Raw genomic sequence first — 13414 nt, forward strand, 5'->3', positions numbered from 1 at the left:
TGTTTTACCATTGGCACATCTCATTTCCATGGAGATTGTTTTGCCATGTACCTTCAATCATGGTTCATTGACTTTGAATATTTGCATAACTTACATGTTAAAGTATTCCTATTTTAATTTCAACATTTGCATTATCAAAAGTACAAAAAGGCGAGACATATCTCTGTGTTAACAGTTTATTATCTATTATTTTCGTGCTTGAAGATCATTATTCACCATGTTCCCTGAAAGTTGATAAAAAGTAAAGTGGAACTGTATTTTCTTGATCGTGAAATGACGATTTAAAATTTCGTGTTTGTCTGTGGACATACCCCCCTTCTTCGAAATTATATGACGATACATGCATGTATGTTTAAAACAGCTGAGCAATAATATTTAGAACTAAAATTTAAAAAATGATGACAAAGAAGCATACCAAAAATATTGTTAAAAGATTTATTTTTTTACATATTTATGTCTTGTAAGATATTTTTTTGTCCCCTGCATAACTCGTTAAGGGGGAAATAGAAATACTGGGCGTCCGTCTGGTCTTGTTAGCACTCTTATGTGTAAAATTTTTGCCAGATTGTTATGAAACTTATATCATAGGTGTATATCAGCAATGTCTTGGACGAGTTTCGAAAATCAGTGCCAATCAATTATTTTTAAAAGAGTTATGCCCCTTGGATACATTAATTATATGGAAAATTGCATCGTTAGCGCTCTCATTTGTTCAATTCTTGCCAGATTTTTATGAAACTTATATCATAGGTTTATATTAGCATTTGTCTTTGACAAATTTGAAAATCAGTGATGATCAATAATTTTTAAAAGAGTTATGCCCCTTGGAAATATAAATTATATTGAAAATTGCCTTATGAGAGCTCTATTGTGTACAGTTCTTGCCAGATTTTTATGAAATTTATGTAATAGGTTTATATCATCATTGTCTTTGATGAGTTAAAAAAATCAGTGCCGATCAATTATTTTTAAAAGAGTTATGCCCCTTGAAAATATTGATTATATGGAAAATTGCAATATTATCGCTCTCATGTGTTCAATTCTTGCCAGAATTTTATGAGACTTATATCATAGGTCTATATCAGCAATGTCTTTGACACTTTCGAAAATAAGTTCTGATCTAATAGTTTTAACGAGTTATGCCCCTTGGAAATATAAATTATAATGGAAATCACATTGCATTTGCTCTGAAGCCTTCATTTCTCTTAAGATATTAATAAAAAGTTTTAAAGAAAAAAAAAGTGCTATTTTTAGTTATTGCCCTTGTACCTTAGATAGATAAAATATGTGCAACACGGGGGACATTGGAACTCTGTTCTTTTATTTTCTTTTTTTTTTCCTGACCGACCTACCCGACTTTTTCATGTGAAAAATCCATAAACCAACAAATTAAAAATCTCTGGCCTAAGTCTTAATCCCTACTTTATGCACAACCAAGCTCATTAACGTATGATTACCGTTAATTGTTTTTAAAACATTATAAAGTATTTTTCATAAACTATAACACTGTATAACTAATTATTTATAATGGTGATCAAAAATAATCTTAGGTAAACACTTGTGGAAAAAGAATGTTTCTAGTCACTGGTCAGTGACTAGAAATTTAATTACAGGTGTATTGTCAGATCTTCTATTCATTTAGATTCCCAGGGTCATGTTTTCTAGATAAATAATGCAATTTGAATGCTTTTCTTAACCTTGGGACTGTTAATTTGGTTTGAATCAACTGAAATTTCGACTCATCAGGAGTCGAAATACATATATTTATATGGACCAAAGTTCGGGACCACGGGAAAACTTTGATTAATCTGAAATTTCTAGTCGACCGAGTTCGCAACAAACAAGTGTTAACTGTAGTTTATGATAATGATGATGAGTGAGGACATTTATAATTGATGGTATATGCATGAACTGACATAAAATTAAAAAAAAACTTGATGATTGTCTTTATAAAGAGCAGGAACTTATTGTAAATGTTTTGGAACTGGTGACAACAACTCAGTAACAACTACATTGGGTGGTTAGAATCATTGATAGGTGTTCATGTGTGTATGTCAGAACTCCTTGGAGAAATTCTTTATGGTCTCAATTCTGAAAACAAGCAGATAAACTAATGTAAAGATGACAATTTTATTAAATTTCAGATTCCAGAGTTGGTTCCTGCTCATCGGATAATAGACTAGATGAGGTCCATAGTATGGTGTCCACTGTCTCACCTTTTGTAGCAGTAACTACAGCAAATTATCTTACATGTGATCATGCCAGTATAAATTCTGGGTTTAAACCTATCAATAGTGCTGAATGTGACTTTGTACCATCATTTTCTATTGTGTCAACTAAAACACGGTTTGAGAAAAGCTTTGAGAATAAATATGTGAGTGAGGAATCAATAAATGCAGTTTTGCAAAGCTATTCATCGGTGCAGACAAGAACTTTAAATACTCCAACAGATTTTTCTGTTATTTCAAACATGACTTCTTCAAGTGTTAACACTTCAACATCATCAAGTATTACACCAACAGTGACAATATCTACATCTTCTAGACCTGTATTAACATCTCAGTCAACTTCTGTTACATCAACATCTGGATCTGTTGTGTGTTTACAACCATCCTCATCAACCATGTTAAACCAAGAGTCAATAGAATCAGAATCATTCAGCCAGTCTGGATCATCAAATTATTTGTACACATCATCTGTATCTTTGACTTCTGAAAAAACTGTTGTATCATCAGCATCAAATTACCCATTGCCATCTGCAAGCATAGTATGTTCTCCATCATATAATACAGGCCCTGCATTAAATAACACTTCTTCAGCTATCAGTACACCATCAAACCAGTCCATTCCAGTGACAGCTGGTTCTAATCCAGTATCGAAATCTACTTCATATATAACATTTGTGAAGGGTGTATCAGCAACAGAGAACAGTAGTACTCCAGTTGGACAGAGATCCAGTCCTCTTACAGTACAGATGGAAGATACCACTGAAACATTTAAGGGACTACCTTCAGATGTTAAACAGCTGTTTTCTTCATTTGAAGAAAATTTGTCAGAGTTATCAAAGAGCCAGGTTTGTTCATCAGAATTCATAATGGTGTTAAGATAAAATTATAACATATTATGAAATGAATCTTTATAGTTAACATTTAGAAAGTTACATGTACATGATGTATGACAGAACTTTAAAAAAAATAACATTTGTACAAAACTACATATTACAATTGTTGACTTTTCTTAAATACATTTAAAAACTGTGTGGGGTAGAAATACATGACATGAACAGAAATATATATTTTGGATTACAAGGAACAATGACAAAGTAATACTTCACTTTTAATAGATCTTTGTCAGCAACATAAGCAAAGTTAATATACATGATATATGCAGTGCTATTTTATCTTTTAATCATATTTTTTTACCAAAGAATATGTACCATTTTATTCATTCATCCTGCACTTTCCCCTACAAGTATAATACTGCCACAACTTTATACTGACACAGTTCTTTCCCCTACACATATAATACTGCCACAACTTCATACTGACACAGTTCTTTCCCCTACAAGTATAATACTGCCACAACTTCATACTGACACAGTTCTTTCCCCTACAAGTATAATACTGCCACAACTTCATACTGACACAGTTCTTTCCCCTACACATATAATACTGCCACAACTTCATACTGACACAGTTCTTTCCCCTACAAGTATAATACTGCCACAACTTCATACTGACACAGTTCTTTCCCCTACAAGTATAATATTGCCACAACTTCATACTGACACAGTTCTTGCCCCTACAAGTATAATACTGCCACAACTTCATACTGACACAGTTCTTGCCCCTACAAGTATAATACTGCCACAACTTCATACTGACACAGTTCTTTCCCCTACAAGTATAATACTGCCACAACTTCATACTGACACAGTTCTTTCCCCTACAAGTATAATACTGCCACAACTTCATACTGACACAGTTCTTTCCCCTACAAGTATAATACTGCCACAACTTCATACTGACACAGTTCTTTCCCCTACACGTATAATACTGCCACAACTTTATACTGACACAGTTCTTTCCCCTACACGTATAATACTGCCACAACTTCATACTGACACAGTTCTTTCCCCTACACGTATAATACTGCCACAACTTCATACTGACACAGTTCTTTCCCCTACAAGTATAATACTGCCACAACTTCATACTGACACAGTTCTTTCCCCTACAAGTATAATACTGCCACAACTTTATACTGACACAGTTCTTTCCCCTACAAGTATAATACTGCCACAACTTCATACTGACACAGTTCTTTCCCCTACAAGTATAATACTGCCACAACTTCATACTGACACAGTTCTTGCCCCTACAAGTATAATACTGCCACAGTTCTTGCCCCTACAAGTATAATACTGCCACAACTTCATACTGACACAGTTCTTGCCCCTACAAGTATAATACTGCCACAACTTCATACTGACACAGTTCTTGCCCCTACAAGTATAATACTGCCACAACTTCATACTGACACAGTTCTTGCCCCTACAAGTATAATACTGCCACAACTTCATACTGACACAGTTCTTGCCCCTACAAGTATAATACTGCCACAACTTCATACTGACACAGTTCTTGCCCCTACAAGTATAATACTGCCACAACTTCATACTGACACAGTTCTTGCCCCTACAAGTATAATACTGCCACAACTTCATACTGACACAGTTCTTGCCCCTACAAGTATAATACTGCCACAACTTCATACTGACACAGTTCTTTCCCCTACAAGTATAATACTGCCACAACTTTATACTGACACAGTTTTATCAGGAACATCCTATCAGAAGGTATAATAATTGATCACTAAAACATCTTTATAATTATGCAATTGTGTTAAAATAAGACCAGAAGGGTTTTCTGTTATCCCTTGTCATTTTAATAAAGATTCTTTTAAAATGGGTTAATAACATGAAGCATATAACAATTCATTTCTGTTCATTTCTTTGGGTTATCTAAAAAGATAGGTTTTATCAAATCTTGAATATGTTTTTGATATGAATGAAAATTGTTGTGGGGTAAACTTTGATTAGACACCCACTCAATGAACCAAGAGTACTAAAATAGTCCAACCTGATTAATAATGGTGAGGTCTGAATGGCTGAGATGTCTTGAGTGAGCATATACCTACAGTGTTCCAGCTAGCATGATATGGAGGGGCGCCGCGCCCCGCCCCCGAAATTTTGCGCCCCTCTGCCTTTTTTAAGCGCCCCTCTGTCCTTCTGCCCTTCTGTGCCCTTTTAAAAAAAGTTTAAAAAACGATCTTTTTTCCTCATATCGTCGCCATTTTGTTGAGTTCTTTATACACACACTTCATTAAGACAACAGATTAAAATTGTTGACACTTGTTACCTGTATATAATCACCTATTTTATTAGAGTCAATTACTTAATCAGGTGAAATTTATGACCCTGTCTAATCCCTTTGCCCTGAAGCACCAAAACATCCAAGTTAAATGAATTGATTTTTTAACACCTGAGGATGCAAAATAGAATTTATAAAATAAATGTGAACGATGTTCATTTCTATTGTATTTGTTATTTATAAAATAAGGTTCATTAAAAAAGAATCATTCCAATAGTATATTGTAAATCGTCAACACGCAAAATGCCGACGAAAAAAAGAAAAATTGACCAAATCGGAAATGACAAGAAGAAAATATCAAAGACTTGCCAGTCTATTACATCTTTTTTTCAAGAATAATGACCATCAAAGGTAAAAAAATAATTTAATTCTTTACTTTTATGAAAAATCGAGAAGAAGAAATTAAGGTTTCTATCAGATATCGCAATTGTTCTTCTATTGTAAATTCCGCCGATTACGGAGCACTCGAAAGTCCGATTTTTATATCATTTTTCTTGAATTGAAATCCGTTTTGACTAACTTTAATATTGATATTATTATTGATACGCTCAACATGAAATATACGGAGATGCTTGTTGAATTGATAATAAACTTTCAAAGTTGAACTAATTTATTATTGTGCCGATTACGGAGCTCTCGAAAGTCCGATTTTTGTATCAATTTTCTTATTGAAATCCGTTTCGACAAACTTATTGATATTATTAGATACGCTCAACATGAAATATACAGAAGATTTTGACACTAAAATCAGAGAGTGCTTTCTCAATGGATTAATTGAAAATATAACAGTTAGATTTAAGGATGCTGACACAATCGATCAGTTGGCCATTTCAGACCTTACAGAAACAGACAACATTGAAACAATGTATGGTTATACAAAAATAGAGGCTCTGGCAAATACATTTGACATGGACCCTGAAACTCTCCTTATTCAATGGCAGGACTTAATAGCTCTTGTGTCATCAGCAGAACTTACAGATCGTTCCTTACCTATTCTGCTAGAGCTATTTCATTCACCTTGTCATAAGGATAAAAACCTATTATCTATGTACCCTCTTGTTGCAAAACTATTCAGTGTTGCAATAATACAACCACTCAGTACAGCAGCGGTTGAGAGAATATTCTCTCAGGTCAAATTGATAAAGACAAGTCACAGGGCAAACTTGAAAACACAGACATTAACAAAAATATTAACTGTAAAATTAAACTGTGATGAAACTAAATTTGAAAAAATTCTTCATCAATGTGTGACAACCTTCTTCAAAGAGAAAAACAGAAGACTTGTCAATGTTGTTTAATATTTATTTGCATTTGAACTCTTCTTTGAAAAAATCTGTAATTCTGAAAGCGAAATAAATATAGTAATGACTATTAGTGGTCTCAGTTTATGTCATTATGTGGTAATATTAAGTATTTGATTTTTTTTAGTGAGAACGCGCTAAAGTGCCCTTTTTTAAAAACGCGCCCCTCTATTTTCAAATCCTAGCTGGAACACTGACCTATACAGACCAATGTGACCTTTCACCTCTGTAGTAGGGGTAACAAAATACCTGTAGTCCTTTAAAAAAAAGGTAATGGGCAGTGAGATTACTCATGTGAGTCATGCATGTATGATTGAGTTTGTTAGTTACTGACTGAAGGTTTGAGATTTAAATGAGGCACTCTGCTTTACTCAACAAAAAAGTTTAGTCCATGAAAATTTTGAGTTTATTAGAAAGTGGCTTTACTAAAAACAAACATGCATAGTTAAACGCAATTTTAGATTGAATTTTACGTGATAGATCATTTTTTGTTTGTAAAAAAACCTTCATCTTTCGTTGCAGGAAGAGGCCAATGTAAGACATACAAATGCTAATACCAGATCATCGAGGAAGAACAAAAAAGTATCTCCAAAGACACCATCTAATAGAAATAAGCAAAAAATATCACCCAAATCACAAAAAAAGTCATCAAAATCTGAAGCAGGATTACCTTCACAGCATTTGGAATTATCAGAATCAAATAAAACCAAAAAGACACCAGAAAGTACTTCAAATAGTAAAAAGTCATCACCATCTTCGAAAAATGAAAAAGAAAAACCTGTGAAGAAAGATTCAAGAAACAGCACCGCCAAAAATAAGGACAAGCGATCCCCAATAGCTGGTAAACCAAAAGAAAAAAAGCTAACGCCTAGACCGCAGATAAGATGTAATCCCCTCAAGCCAAAGAATGACAACAAAGGGACTAAGTCATCACCTATAACAACTATATCAACTCCTACATGGTCTTCAGGTATAATATACAATATGCATATTCAGAAATGGTTAATGGATGCCATTGATATGTTCCCATCAGTTTTTCTTCTCATCATTATACTAAAAACCAACTAATTTTCGCGAGCAATTATTTTTGTGACTTTCATGAGTAGAAAAATAATGCGAATATAAATTGTCTGAAATGTGTTATTTTTGGGTATTCTTCGTGTTCTTGTTCCCTTAGATTATCACATAAGAAAGTTTAGAAAATTGCAAAAATAAATCTTCTCAAATTTGGCTAGAAAGGGCTAAACTTGATATAAATTATCAGCTTAAATAAATTGGTTCATAATAATTAAATGGCACTTAGGAAAATGAATTACCAGAAATTCATTTAAATGAAATATTTCGATGAAACAATACATAAACAACTGGACTAAGAAAATGGAACCCTAGTTGTGAGCTTTTAATTTGGCCAAATTAAAGAAAATGAACAAATGGAAGTTTTTCAGGGGAGATAATAACTAGCACAAAATATATGGATACTTTTCCTTATGTTCAGCTTAGGAAACTAGTTGCCATAAAGAATAAGTGGTTGTTTGGATAAAAAATGTCATAAACCAATTTATGTGGTTTAATACTAGACAACTGTTAAGTTCAGTATATTATCCCATGTTTAAAAAAATAAAATTCTAAATTTACATATATACCTGGTTACCCAATTTTGAAAGTGCCTTCCCTGGGTACCATGTATGTTTAAATGGAACAGTTGTAATTCATTGTCGGTTATCTTTATATATTTTTTTACATTTTGGTAAATGAAGTTTAATGGACAGAATACAATGATTAATTTCTAGATTTCACTGGAAGTTCGTAAAGTTTAACACACAAAAACAGATCTGGTTTTGGATGTTGAAACTAGAACATTTTTTTTTATACTTTTATATATGGCAGTAAGATTGGTTTGAGAAGGGATGTGAATAAAAGAAAAGATCAGGAAAAAACCCCATAATATTTCATTTTTTGCTCAATTGAATATATAAGGTTGGCCGTAATTTTCAGTTTTGAGTAGCTTTTACATGCAGGTGATATGATACAGGTACTGTATTCATCTTTTTGTTGAAAGGATTTTATATATAAAATAAGACGATGTGGTAGGATTGCCAATGAGACAGCTCTGCACCAGAGACCAAATCATGTAGAAGGTTAGAAATTAATGGTCACTGTAAAGCTTTCAACAATGATCAAAACCCATACCGCATAGCAAGCAACAAAGGGCCATGACAAATGTAAAATAATTCAAGCAAAAAAACTAGCAGCCTGATTTTTTAACAAAACAATAAACAAAAAACAAATATGATATACAGCAACAAACAACAACCACTAATTAGAGGCTCCTGACTTGGGACAGGCACATACAGAATGTAGCTTGGTGAATCCCAACCCACCCCTTACTTGGGACAGTTGTGTAACAGCACAACATAAGAACAAACTATAACAATCAGTTGAAAAGGACTTGATTCATCAAATCACCACAAACCAGAAAAAAACTAACAAAAACACAAAAGACACAAAGTACAGATCTGAGAGTACTAACAGTAACAGAAAGGTAGTTCAAAGCCAATAAAAACTGATAAAAAAATCTTGTATCTAAGACATTAAGCCATCTTTTCTTTCTATATTTTCATTCTAAAAGCATGAAGATATTACATGAAAGAATAAAACAAAATTTCCATCAATAAGATATTATACATAAACAATATAGCTATGGTATGGAATAAATACTATACAAAATAAATATGTTTGCTTTTTGTAATGATCAAACACTTTATAATCTTTATATCTTTAGATTTATCAGCATTAATAAAGATTGCATCTCCAGAGAAGGTAAAAAAGGATTGTGGACAAGAGGAGAAAAATGAAATATCTACAGGAATCACACAGACTCCTACAGGAAGAAAGAAAGGTGGCACATCTCAACAGACTCCAATTAGAACTCCTTCATCAAAATCAATTAAAATTCCTTCAGCAAAGTCGGGGAATAGTTCAAGGAAAACACCTTCATCTAATCGAAAGAAATCTGATTCTAATAAACAAACTTCTCAATCGGGACCACAAACCTTTCTTTGTAGTATCTCACCGACAACTAAGGACTTTAGGCATGTCCCAATGACAAATGCTAGCAGTAATGAAGAAAAGACGCCTTCAGGAATTATAAAACTTGGACCATCATGTTTAGGTCATGTTCTTAAGATGAATACACATTTTTCTGAATGCACAAAGACAGTAATAATTCCAGACAATGGTCCAACAAGCTCCAAAACTGTAGCACCTAATAGTAAATCTTCCAAAATTCGCATGAATAAAAGAACAATATCGCCACAACAAATAGCTCCAATTCTTTCAATGCCAACGTTAGATGGAAATAGTAATGATGATTTTATGCTTAATCAACCGATAGTTTTGACACCAACTATTCAAAATGTTACAGATGAAAATGAAATTGGACAGACACTAAAAACAAGTACAGATGTAATGCATGCGAGAACACCTCCATCTAAATTTGAAAATATAATTTATACACCAAATTCTGATTACTTAGAATCACCAGTAAAACAAGTTTTAGGTGACAGCATGAACATAATTCAACAGACTACTACTAGTTTAAATGGTATTCAGAACAGCCCACCTGTCCAAGCTATTTATACAGCAACACCAATAACAGATATTGTTGGATCACAACATGTGCATGTAAGACCTTTGGATTTTGATTCTAAGTCTAATTCTAGTCCTTTACCAGTGATGGTAAACAATTGCAAACATAAACAAAGAAAACAGAAACAAAATGTAACTCAGTCAAAAAGGGGAAAGAAACCAGCAAAATCTGCAATGATTATGAAACAGATAATACCTGATGTCATCGCAATAGATTCTGGAAACGAGACTGAAAAAGAAGCTTCAGATGATGCCAGAATTCATCCTATAAGGGGTGTTTTAACTCCAAAATTTAATTCCAACCAAAAAACTACTGATGGGCCAATGGGACCCTCCAGTGTTGTTAATTTGAGCACCATTACCAGTGTGAATATCGGAACAAAAGACACATCTATTTATAGATCAGTAAGTGAAACTGAAAGTGTAAATTTGAACGCCATTACCAATGTTAATATAAGTACGAAAGACACTTCTATTTATAGACCCTTAAGTGAAACCGAAAGTGAAGAAGGGATTAGCGCTGGATTTCAGAGTAAACACCAAGACAATAAAACAATTGTACTGGGGGACAAAGTGATTTTACCTACAGTTATATCAGCAGATAGAAGATTGAACACTTTTATTTCAGCTGAGGATGATTTGATCCCAGATGCTTGTGGAAATATTCACATGAATAATGGACAAGTCATGAACGTTAGACCACACAGTACAGATATTATTGTTCAATTACCACTGAAAGATGGACAGAAACAAAACTCATCACAAAGTTTTAGTGTAAGACCAATGCAAACCAAAAATCAGAACTCATCACAGAGTTTTAGTGTTAGACCAATACAAACGGAAAGTCAGATTTCAGTTCAGTCACAAATCCCAATGCAAGGACATTCACATAATGAATTCCCCATTCGGGCACGGACCCCTGTTGAACAGTTAGCCAGGGATTATCAAGGATTTAATGTTTCTCCTTCTTGCCAGAAATTTATAGGTCAGTTTGGTTTAAATCCGAAGAATGACAAATTTTTAGGGAAACCACTGAATACACATATTAATTTGAAAAATTCTGTTGATCGGAAAACTACCTCATATTCAAAAGCATCTAGTCCATTAAGAAATATAACACCAAAGCCATCAGTTGGTACTGGCAATATTGATGGCTCACCTTTAATGCCGGTCTTCTATGATATCCATCTCACAAAAGAGAGTTCCAATGACACTTGTTCTTCAGAGGTTGAACAAATTAACAATATGGCTAAAAGAACAGAAATGAATAAATCTGGATGTAAAACAAAAGCTGTTGAAAAATTGGTCAAAGCACAATGTAGTGACAATGAGTTTTCATCTGGTAGCGAAGATATTGATGTTGAGGGTGATTGGGAAAATCCATGGAAGAATATTTCTGGTGATGTAAGTGACACTACGCCTGTGAATTCTCCAAATGTAACAGTACACGAAAAAAGAACATCAGTAGATGAGAGTTCACCCAACAAAACTATATCAAACAAGGTTCCAGTAACAAGCCAAATTACCTCAAAACCAGTGACTTTAAAATCGCATGGAGAAACGGAATCTATTTGTAGTTTAAGTCAAAATACTCAGGTAACAGGTAAATATATAATGACTCCTCCCAAAAAAAGGATTACAGCTTCTATGAAATGTGGTAGTGGTCTTTACTTTGTATCTACAAACAGAGACAAAAATACTGAGACTTCAGAAAAGGTTTCAAAGACTAAAAGAACACCCAAGAAATCACTAAGTGAATTCACAAATTTAAGACGAAGTCCAAGATTAAGTTCTGCATCACAAAGTTGTGGTAAATCTCCACAGTTACTTGATAAAGTAAAGAGAAACCTAACAGATATAAAGGAAGATGGAAACTGTGATAGAATAAAAATTGGAAACAAGAGACCCAGGGAAGAATCAGAAGATTATAGAATGGTAATAATTAAGAATTTTACCTTTGAAAAAAAAGTATATAAAAAGATAAGGAAGACTATAAGAAAGGAACATAAATGAAAATGAAAAAAACAGTTATGATTTTTTTAGAACTTTCACTTTGATGAAAAGCCAAACAAAAATTATTTTTTTTACCTTTAACTCCAAAATGGCCTTCATTGTTAGAGGTTGAACATATCCTGATTATCTAGTTCAAAGATTATCCCTGAAACTGAGCAAGTCATGAATGTGATCTACAGGAAGAAACCTGAGATGAGATGTCAACACCAAATCCATAAATAAACAAAACCATAAAGCATTATTGCAACCACAAACAAATTGATATCCAATGGATAACAGGCATAATTACATGTGAAATATCAGACCTGCGAAGTAAATACTTAACTAAACACACAGCAAGCATCCCTATAACTCCTCAAAGTGAAAAACACAAACGGACAATCAGCCTAGTAAAATCACACTTAGATATATCAACATAATAAACAACACAAAAATTGTAACAAGGACCAAGACTGCTGAACAATATAATTATTTAAAGCATTATTGCAACCACAAACAAACATTCTGTGGATAACAGGCTAATTACATGTGAAAGTATCAGACCTGCAAAGTAAATAATTAACTAAACACCCCTTCATCTTTTCAACTCAAAAGGACAATTAGACAAGTAAAATCACTCAGAAAAATCAACACAAAATTAGTAACAGTTACTGGATAAGATTACTGAACAATGTTTTTATTTGATAAAAGACCACTTCAAAATCACTGAATATGCTGACAAAAGAGGCTCCATAAACAGTGAAACTGCTTGAAACAATTTTGCGACAAAAGATTTTGTATGAATTACAAAGATTATTTTCTTAAAGAATTCATTTTATACTAATTTTTCAATATTCAGTCGAACCTGCTATAAAGGTCACATCTATTATTTAAGCGAAAACTTGTCTTGTAAGGTTAACCTCAATTCAAAGTTCACCACTCTTATTAGGTCAATTTTCTCTGGTCCCGTAGATGACCTTTATTACAAGTTTGACTGTACACTGGGATCAGTTTAGAGGGTTTCATTGTGGTATAATCTAG

General features: G+C 33.3%; 1 protein-coding gene across 1 annotated transcript in view; it reads left to right on the plus strand.

Moving 5' to 3' along the window:
* The window catches only part of LOC127725645 (uncharacterized), a 28682-nt gene that overhangs the window by 7290 nt on the left and 7978 nt on the right, over window positions 1-13414 (plus strand). The window contains exons 6-8 of the mRNA XM_052232746.1: window positions 2145-3073; window positions 7256-7703; window positions 9516-12316. Coding sequence (XP_052088706.1) covers window positions 2145-3073; window positions 7256-7703; window positions 9516-12316 — 4178 coding nt within the window. The remainder of the gene's footprint in view (window positions 1-2144; window positions 3074-7255; window positions 7704-9515; window positions 12317-13414) is intronic.

This window comes from Mytilus californianus, unplaced genomic scaffold (assembly GCF_021869535.1).
Source record: "Mytilus californianus isolate M0D057914Y unplaced genomic scaffold, xbMytCali1.0.p SCAF_15, whole genome shotgun sequence".
NCBI classification, from domain to species: domain Eukaryota; kingdom Metazoa; phylum Mollusca; class Bivalvia; order Mytilida; family Mytilidae; genus Mytilus; species Mytilus californianus.